General features: G+C 38.4%; 1 protein-coding gene across 1 annotated transcript; it reads right to left on the bottom strand.

Annotated features, from left to right (window-relative positions):
* Positions 1 to 4920: 4920 nt before the first annotated feature.
* LOC131157491 (agamous-like MADS-box protein AGL62) lies at positions 4921 to 10224 on the bottom strand. The gene is made up of 2 exons (XM_058111692.1): positions 9681 to 10224; positions 4921 to 4965 (listed from the first exon to the last, which is right to left on the bottom strand). Exon 1 carries the CDS (start codon positions 10103 to 10105, stop codon positions 9683 to 9685), a length of 423 nt encoding a protein of 140 aa, XP_057967675.1. The 5' UTR covers positions 10106 to 10224; the 3' UTR covers positions 4921 to 4965; positions 9681 to 9682.
* Between the last annotated feature and the right edge of the window lie 290 nt (positions 10225 to 10514).

The following is a 10514-nucleotide window of genomic DNA, read 5'->3' as shown; positions in this document are numbered from 1 at the left end:
ATTTGGTTAACCTGCAAACCAAGTTTTCTTTTCCTTTTTCTTCAAAACCTTCTAGTTGGAGCATGTAAATCTCTTCTTCAAGTTCTCCATGAAGAAAAGCAGTTTTCACATCTTACTGCTCTAGATATAAATCAAACACAACAAACATAGTCAATACAGTTCTAATAGTAGTAAGTCTAACAACTGGAGAAAATATCTCATTAAAATCAATACCTTCTTTCTGAGCATACCTTTTCACAACCAGTCTTGCACGATATCGTTTCACCTGATCGTTACCATCTCGCTTGATCTTGTAGACCCATTTATTTCCAATGGCTTTACGTCCATGTGGTAATGAAACAAGCTCCCATGTATTATTTCTGTGCAAGGCTTCAATTTCTTCCTACATTGCTATCATCCACAAAGAAACATCAGTGCTACTAATAGCCTAATGGAAAGTTGATGGGTACCATCTTCTGTTAGAAGACAATATGCAGTATTGCTTGCCGTGACATAATCTGAGTGTCATGATGGTTTCCTTGTTTCACGTACTGAACGTCGAACTTCTGTATCATTCACTTCATTTGGTTCTTGTTCCTCATATTCTGGTGCAGTTTCAGAAGAATCTATATTTTCTTCTATCTGAACAGTAGTCATTTCCGAAGTGCTGTTGTTTTCTTTATTTTGCAGTTCATTTTCTACAAATATCACATTCCTGCTAACTACGACCTTGCGGGCAGTGGGATCCCACAGGCGATACCCCTTGACTCCGTCATCATAACCCAAGAATATGCATTTCCTTGACTTTGGGTCCAGTTTTGTTCTTTCTTGGACATTATACATTACATATGCAAGACATCCAAAAATGTGAAAAGAAGAATATTGGGTTGGCTTACCAATCCACATCTCCATCAGTGTCTTCAAACTAATTGATGTTGATGGTGACCGATTTATCACATAACAAGCGGTTTTGACTGCTTCAACCCAGGATGACTTGGCTAGATCTATAGTCTTCAACATAGCTCTGGTCCTTTCTAATATGGTTCTATTCATCCGTTCTACTACGCCATTTTGCTGAGGTGTATGCAGGACAGTGAACTGTCTTTGAATACCCTCTTGCTTATAAAATGAAATAAAATCACCGTCTTTATATTCTCCTCCATTATCTGTCCTTAAACACTTGATTCTTTTTACAGATTCAAGTTCCACCTACGCTTTGAATTCTTTGAACACTGGAAACACATCCGACTTCCTCTTGATTAGATACACCTGTAATCTCTTGGAGTAGTCATCAATAAATGATACAAAATAATGTGCTCTTCCTAGGGATGGAACTGGTGATTCTCATACATCAAAATGAATCAAGTCTAAAATGTGTTTGCTTCTGGCAGTAAATCTTTCAAATTTAATCTATTTGCTTACTTGTAACACAGTGCTCACAGGAAGGTAGACTTACTGATTTGAGTCCGGGAAGAAGATTACGTTCTGAAAGAATCTTCATACCACGTTCAGACATGTGACCAAGTTTACGATGCCACATTATCGTTGATTCTTCTTGGGTTGATGCCACTGATGCATCTCCCTATTGAATAGTATTTCTCAGCAGTGTGTATAGATTTGCCACGATCTTTTCTGCCTTCATCAATACAAGCGCGCCTTTGACAACGTTCAAGATCCCATTTTCAATAAAAGTTTTACAGCTGAGGTCATCTAACTGTCCAAGAGACAGTAAATTTTTCTTCAAGCCCTTAACATGTCGTACCCCTTGAATAGTGCAAATCGTACCGTCGTACATCTTCAATTTGATATTACCGAAAGCAGCGATCTCTAAGGCATGATCATTACCCATGAATATAGATCCGCCTGAAACAGGTTCATAAGAGTGGAACTAGTATCAGCGAGAGGTCATGTGCCAAGTTACTCTTGAATCCATGATCCTTACATCAGTAAGTTTCTTACCACCTTTAGAGATAGTTTCCACTTCACTATATAGGATTTCGCCATCACTAGAGGTACTCGCAGCGCAACCTTGGGAAGTGTTCTCCTCAGGAGTTTTCCCTACATTCTTCTTTTTATGTCAACAATTCTTCGAGATGTGCCCCCTTTTGCCACAATTGTAGCATTTAAAATTCTTTTTACTCCTTGACTTTGATCTACCATGATTGTGACTCCCACTAGAGCCACGTTCCGTTGATCTTCCTCTCATCATCGGTAGTGCCTTAACTTGTTGCTTGTTGAGAACTAGACGATCTGTCTTCCTTGTTTTTGCGTCTAGATTCCTCTTCCAGAATAGCCACCACAACATCATCGAAGACTAGATTATCTGACTGAATATTATTTGTAATGTTGATGATCAGTTAATTATACGAATCTGGCAGACTTTGGAGTAGAAGCTCCGCTTGTTCGGTTGGCTCAATCTTATGGTCTAACGTTGTCAGTTGGGAGAACAACGTATTAATATTGTTGATGTGGTTCGTAACCGATGTGGACTCACTCATTCAAAGGGTGTAGAGTCTCCTCTTTAAGAAGATCTTATTGTGAAGTGACTTTACCTCATAGAGTCAGCGCATCTCAAATTTCTTTTGCTGACTTCTTCTCTGCAATACTTGATAACATTGAATCTGCTAATGCTAGATGAAGATTAGTCACAACATTGTCATCTATCTCGTTCCATTTTTCGTTAGTTATCCTTGTTGGTCTATTTCAAATTGTCGCTAAGCAATTGTCCTTTCTTAGGACCGCCTTCATCTTCAATTTTCAAAGGGAGAAATTACCCCCATTAAACTTTTCAAATTCGTACTTTACTGCCATTGTAGTAGATAAGATCTGCTCCTCCACTAAACCGACTCCCACTTTTTCACTGTGATCAATACCGTATACGTGAACAATATCATAAATGAATGCAACTGTATACTTGAACAAATTTTGTATACGTTCACAATAATGTAAAAGTATCCGGTGACACGTGTGAATAGTAATTGTGAATAGTAACCCAACCCAAAGGCCGTAACCCAAGGCTTTGATACATAGTAGTTAAAAGCGCGCCTCCTAGGTGCAAGGCGCAGTAAGGCAATGAGTCTGCCGCCTCATATAAAAGGCGACCCCAGGCGAGACGAGGCGCAGTGAAGTGTGAGGTGCAGTGAGGTGTGCCTTGTGTATTTTTAAGCCATTTAAAGGAGAGAAATAGCCCAAGCCAGACTCGTATTCCTCATTCGACTCAAACGAACAGAGCCCTAGCCCCTTTCAACCCTTCGAAGCCCTTCGTGAGTTCGTTTGTGAGCCTTTGAACCAGCCGAAATCCTTTGCGACTTCATCTTTGAGCTTCAACCAGGATCGTGAGTTCATCTTCGACATTTTGAAGGAGCACGACCTGCGCGACTTCATTTCAAGCCAGTTGGAGCCCTCGCGAGTTCGTCTGCTTGCCTTTGAAGCAGTCGTGAGTTTGTCTGACTGCCTTCGAGCAGGACATGAGTTCGTCACGTCGCCTTCAACATTTCGAACCAGCTGGAGATCGTCTTTAAGCCTTCGAACCTTTGTAAGTGAGATCTTCTTCTTCTTCTTCTTCTTCTTCTTCCTGCTGCATGCTTGCTGCGTACTGCTGACTACTGCCTGCTCTTCTTCTTCTTCTTCTTCTTCTTCTTCTTCTTTATATGTAAGCTTACTATTTTTTAATTTATAATATTTAGTTTAATTAATGTAAGCTTATAAATTATAACTAATAACATAATATTTATTTTTTTTACAGAAATTTAGCTACTGTTTTTTAATTTATAATATTAAGTTTAATTAATGTAAGTTTATAATTTATAACTAATACATAATATTTATTCTTTTTATTGAAATTTAGCTATTATTTTTTAATTTGTTTGAAAATGCATTATGTAAGTCTTAAATTTTAAATATATGATGCATTGTTTTTTCAGTTAGGATACGGGATACCAAGTCTAAAATCTTAAATGGATTCTAGTTCTGGATGTGAGGCCTCGGCAAAGAAAGATCCCGCATGGAAGTATGCACATTTGGAGGATCAAAAAAATAGAAATAATTTGACTTGCAATTTTTGTGCTAAAGTCACAAGGGGAGGAACATTTCGGGCAAAACAACACATTGTCGGAGGATTTCGAAATGTGAAAGAATGCTCTAAGTGCCCTTCTCATGTACGTGAGGAGATTAAAGAGTATATGTTGAAGAAAGATATGGAAAAGGAGGAAAATGAGTTATTGCCCGACTTTGATGACATAGATCATTACGGTGAAAATGAAGAAGATGAAGTTCAAGAAATTGACATTTGTGGCAAGAGTGCTTACTAGTGATGGAAGTAAAAGATCATACCAATCCAACTTGAAGAAACCAAAATAGAAGGGGCCTATAGACTTGGTTTTTACTCCCGATCCAAAGAAAGCGATTCAAGCTAGGAAAGAAGGGAAGATGAAGCAAACATCAATAAATGAAGCGTGCAAGAAAGAACTAAGAAAAAAGGCAATGAAAGATTTTGCTAGGTGGATGTATGATGTTGGGATACCATTTAATGTTATACGTTTGAGCAGCTTTACAGTGGCACTTGAATCGATTGGACAATATGGTCCTTGAATAAAGCCTGTCACGCCCCGAACCCTGAAATGGGACCCAAGGGTGAATTAAGTAACCTAACCTGTCTCTGTATCAATATAAACCATCCATGATACCATATACAAGAGGGTCCGACCTCGTGGGGTAATGGATGCCCTATATACATACATACAAAACATGTCCATACTCATCTATATACGCAGCGGAATACGGTCTTTCTTTACATCAAACTGTACCATACCAGAGTCTATACCATACAAGGTTAAACATACCTACAAATACTATACATATCACGGGTGTCTACAAAATCCATCAAGACAACCCGGTACAAAATTCTTACCTATCAGGTACTAACAGTAGCTAAACACACCCCCCGCTTTCGGATGCTAGGATGTTAGTTTCGGCTACCCGAAAGACCTGAAAAACATTTGTATATATTTGGGGTGAGACGCCTCTCAATAAGGGCGAAAACAGGTTATATCAGCATGTGGCATACTAGTGTCATTTTCATACTTCATAACACATACATACGATACAGTTTGAAACACATACGTACAATTTCAAAACAAGTTCCATACATTCCCATACAATTCCATACAGTTCCATACAGTTCCAGTATTTCCACAAAATCCATTCCAGTTCATACGATATTCAAATACATACATACATACATATGGTCAGTGTCGTCACACTACTCACAATTGCACAAGTCACCTAGTCTCACAATGGTTACGTTCCAACACATTAAACTACGAAGGTTTCCGACTCAGGCCTAATAGTGAATCCATTGCTACATATGCAACTACACAAGGTCACCTGGTCTAACCGCGATTACGTTACCATGTGCAAACTACGCTGCGTCAACCTAGGCCCACTGTGGTCTGTTGCTACATTCGGTGACCAACCGAATCATACTGGTGATATTTCGCACCCCGGATATAGAGCCGACCACTCTTGCCCACGGTAGTTAGCCGTTACAGGGCACAGCGTACGGTAGTTAGCCGCGCCTAGCCGTTTCACAAAACCTGGAATCACTTTGGAACTCACATCCCTATACATTTCAACGTACGGTAATAAGCCGCCACATAGCTATTTTTCACAAATACCTGGAACATTTACATACATACACACGTACCACACTTATTTGGTTTACGGTAAATCATATCATTTACAATTTCAAGTATACAGTTTATGCAAATATGGATTATGGTCACCTCAATAATACATTTTAAACAACATAAACGGTTTTCCAATCAAATAAGAGATAATACCCGAAATCCCCAATTTTCCCAAAAATTATAACCCGAAAACCCCGTGTTTTTACCTGATAGATTTTCCCAAATAAGTAGTCAAAACATACATACGATCGTAGCCTACAGGCTTACCGATCCTGATTTCGAAAATGAACTGATATAAACAGAATCCCCTTACCTCAACCCGAAACCGAATCACGAACTCTACGGCCCTCAAAACTACGAAATGAGACTCCGAAATCTACAAACCACAATACTAAACATGCTTATAATTCATACTACTATCCATATACCAAATCAAAAACGAAAATCGAGCCTTACCTCGATTTTTGGCCCAAAACCCGAAAATCCCGAATCAAGATTCCGATTCGCAGAAGTTGTAGAGAATCCTTCCACGATCCTCGTGGTAACTCTGGATTTCCGATCCTACCAACAACCGGCAAGGAAATCTAGAGAGAAGAGAGAGAGAGAGTTTAGAGAGAGAGAGTAGAGAGACTTAATGAAGAAGAAAACAAAATTTCCTTTTTTAAGCCTTTGACCCGCCCAGTTTTCGTCGACAAAAAGTCAATGATTTCGTCGCGGATGTCGACAACCTCGTCAACGAAGTCTGATATTTAAACTTTTCCAGACCTCTCGACTTCTCTTCGTCGATGAACCTCTGAATTTCGTTGATGAAAAGTTTACTGCCTTCGTCTACGAAATCTGGCTTCATCGACGAAATCTGCAGGAATCCATTTTCTATTTTCCGGGTTCTTACAAAGCCATTTAGCTATCATGAAATGAGAGTTCCTTACCTAAAGGAAGAAGTTAGTCGAATGAAAGACTTGTTGAAGGTCCATAAGGAGGAACGAACAAAATATGGCTGCTCAATTATGTCTGATGGTTGGAGAGATTCGGTTGCTAATAAGGACATAATCAACTTTTTAGTGAACTCTCCAAGGGGATCAGTATTCATCAAGTCTATTGATGCTTCTAATATTGTCAAGAATGCAGATAGAATGTATAGATTACTTGATGAGATGGTAGAAGAAATTGCAGAATCAAATGTGATTCAAGTGGTAACTGACAATGCGTCAAACTATGTTGCAGCAAGTAAGAACTTATTTTTAGAACTACTTTCTATAGTGTATATATTGTTTATTTTAATATTTTAATGGCTTCATTCCTTGATTTTTGAACAGGGAGATTGTTGGAAGCAAAGAGACCACATTTATATTGGACATCGTGTGCTGCTCATTGCATTGATTTAATTTTGGAGGATATTGGGAAGATGTCTTCAATTCATGCAACTTTGAAAAGGGCAATTTTTTTGAATGGCTATATCTATAATCATGTTGGTGTTGTCAACTTGATGAGACAGTTCACTGGAGGAAAGAAGTTATTAAGAACAACTTGAGGAAGATGTTTACTTTTGAAGATTGGAATACTACTAAATGGGCAAAGGAGGCGACTGGCAAAAGAGCAGTTACTATTGTTTTGATGCCTACTTTTTGGAGTATCATCGTCTATGCTCTTAAGTTAACAGGTCCACTTGTTCGTGTACTCCATTTGGTTGATGGGGAAAAGAAGCCTGCAATGGGATACATTTATGAAGCAATGGATAGGGCTAAGGAAGTCATAACTAAGGCTTTTGGTGAGAGAGAGGATAAATTCAAGGAGGCATTTGAAATTATCGGTACGAGGTGGGGATGCCAACTCCATCAACCGTTGCATGCAGCTGCACACTACTTGAATCCAGAATTTTTCTATTCAAACCCCAACATTTTGCAAGATGAAGAAATCATGACAGGTTTGTACAAATGTATTGCAAGGTTACTGCCAACTATTGAAATGCAAGATAAAGTTTCAAATGAGTTGGAAAAATACAATACCGCTAGTGGAGTCTTTGGAATTAGTTTGGCAGTGAGACAAAGGAAGACAAAAGCACCAGGTAAAGTGGCATTTTGTACTACCTCTTTATTTTTGAAAATTATTTTTGCTATTTACCTAGTAGGTATTCATTTAAAATTTATTTTATAATAGCGCAATGGTGGATGGCATATGGATCAACAACTCCAAACTTGCAAAAGTTTGCTGTGAAAATTCTTAGCCTCACATGTAGTGCTACCGGCTGCGAAAGTATTCCAATATGTAAGTCATTAGTATATCATGGATTAATTATTAAAAAACAAGAACTACCAATCTATTGCTTTTTAGAATCATTATTAACCATATTACTGTAAACTTTTTGCAGCTTCATAGCAAAAGGAGAAATAGGCTATCCCGACAACGCTTGAATGATTTGGTATTTGTGAAATGTAATTGAACTCTGAGGTGTCGATACGACAAATGTGACACCATTGATCCCATCCTCCTAAAGGACATTGATGATAGTAATGAATTGTTGATTGGTAGGATGGATGGTGATTCTGATGAGGATGGTGAACTTGTGTTTGAAGATGATAATTTGACTTGAGATTTTGTTGCTAGAGCTGCTGGACTAAATAACCCCCTACATCACACTAGATCAAGAATAAGTACAAATATGCCATCATCGTCTAGAGGAAGAGGAAGGGCTTCATCTAGTGGTGCAACCAGTGCTAGGGGTCGGACCACAATGTTGGAACTTGTAAATGAGGATGAAATCCAAGTGGATAGTGCAGAGGAGACGGAAGAGGAAAAAGATGTTGGAGAAAACAATTCTGATGATGAAGAGGAAGATAATGATATCTTCGTCGACTTAGTTGATGAAGAGTGATGAGTGATGAGTGATGATTGAGGAGGATTTTTAGATTTTACATTTTGAAATCTTTTATTGTACTCTTTTCTTTTGATGTTGAATTATGTTGAATTGTTGATGCTTTTGGGCTTCGTCTTGGCAATTTTATTAAATTTCCAATTTTGTTATTGAATATTTTGGCATTTTAAATTCTAATATCACTAGATATTCATATGTTCATATATAAATTACCCCAAATAGATATTTTACACCATTTTAATAATTGTGCGCCTCACCTTTGTGAGGCGCGCGCCTTCGCCTCGCTCTTCGGCTTCAAAGACCCTTTGCGCCTCAGCTCGCCTCGCGCCTCTGACTACTATGCTTTGATACCACTGTTAGAAAATTGAATGGGTAGGAACAGTATCACACAATTGACACCAAGAATTACGTGGAAAACCCCCAAACATATTGAGGAAAAAACCACGGACAATAGTAGAAGAAATCCACTATGAAAAATAATGATACAATTTCTCTCTAATTATAAGAGGAGAACAATGATACTTCTCTCTTGAATTATGAGTACACAAATCTCACTAGAAACAACATGCTACAACAAGGACACTTTTTTAGGAGAGTACTTGATTTCTCTCTCTTTTAAGCTGGAGTTGGAGATGCTTGGAATGATATCTTCCTTTACCACTACTTTCCTATTTATAGGGATTTTGTAAGCCTCCTATTCAAAACTGTCAAATAAATAGTACAACCACAATATGAATAATACAACCATCATATGAATAGTGCAGTCACCAAATGAATAGTGTAGTCACCTTTGTAGACTTGTGTAGCCACCAAATGAATAGTGCAGCTACCATATAAATAGTACAACCACCTTATGAATAATACAACCCCTATGTTGAACTTTGAATGCTAGAAATGATTTTATAATTCAACAAAAATATAAAATAATTTTATATTAATTTATATATATTTTTTTCATGAACATATTCAAATATATATAAACTCTATAATGCTTGAAAAAATAAATTTCGAGTCAAATTCGAATGAATTTAAACAAAAATTAGTATAATTTCATACCATAATTTGTTTAAATTTATACAAATTTTTAAAATGCTTGCTACCTAAATTCTTATCTCTCAAACACAAAATTTAAAGCCTCAAACCTTCAAAGGTTTGACAAAGGCAAGAAGTTCTCGTCGCCGGTCAGCAGCGCCGTCTCCCTGGCATTCAAATTCTCCTTCAGCTCCGTCAATGATGCTTGGAACTGCTCCAATTCCTCCAACCCCAATCCGTCAATAGCCGCCTCCCACCAGAACCCCCCCCCGGCCGCCGTAGACCACCGCGTTCGCTTCCTCAACGGCGGCCGCCTTCTTTCTCTCCTCCTCCAACTCCTTACACGCCGCCGCGTAGCTCCGGTTGTACTCATCCCTGGGAAGGTTGGCGGCGGCGGGTCTCCTGCGAGGTACTGGTCGACGACGGCGTCGACGCTGGGATGCCCAAACGAGAAGAACTTGTTGCCGGGAGACTTGGCGATGACGGCGATTTGGACGCCGCAGAGGACGCAGAGCTCGCCGGCTTTCTTGAACATTCCTGCCCGGCGCTTCGAGAAAGCAACTTGGAGATTGCTTTTTCCGTCGATCTTCTAGATGTCAATCTTCTGTCGGCCGGCGTTTCGCCACCTCCCCTGGTTTGGTGTCCTAACCATGGTTGAATTGGGAATAAAAGAGATACAATTAAAAAGGGTTTACGCTTTTTTAAGTAAGGGTGACGCTCAGTTAAGTAAAATTCGGAATTAATTGAAAATTTTGGTTAGTCATTTTCATTAATCGAATCAATCAAATAAGATGTATTAACCGATCGAATTACCCGAATTACTTATTCGGGTAATTCGGTTAACCGAATTTAATCAAAATTATTTAAAACTAATTATTAAAAACAAAATTTTAGTGAAACTTAATTATTTAACATATATTAATTTATATTTTAAATTTAATTAA

This window comes from Malania oleifera, chromosome 6, assembly GCF_029873635.1.
Source record: "Malania oleifera isolate guangnan ecotype guangnan chromosome 6, ASM2987363v1, whole genome shotgun sequence".
In the NCBI taxonomy this organism is placed as follows: domain Eukaryota; kingdom Viridiplantae; phylum Streptophyta; class Magnoliopsida; order Santalales; family Ximeniaceae; genus Malania; species Malania oleifera.
The sequence above is the reverse complement of the archived record's forward strand: the minus strand, read 5'-3'. Positions and strand labels throughout refer to the sequence as shown.

What these genes read in the sequence shown, in the direction of transcription:
- LOC131157491 (XM_058111692.1), bottom strand. Translation starts at nt 10,105, where the DNA reads ATGTTCAAGAAAGCCGGCGAGCTCTGCGTCCTCTGCGGCGTCCAAATC.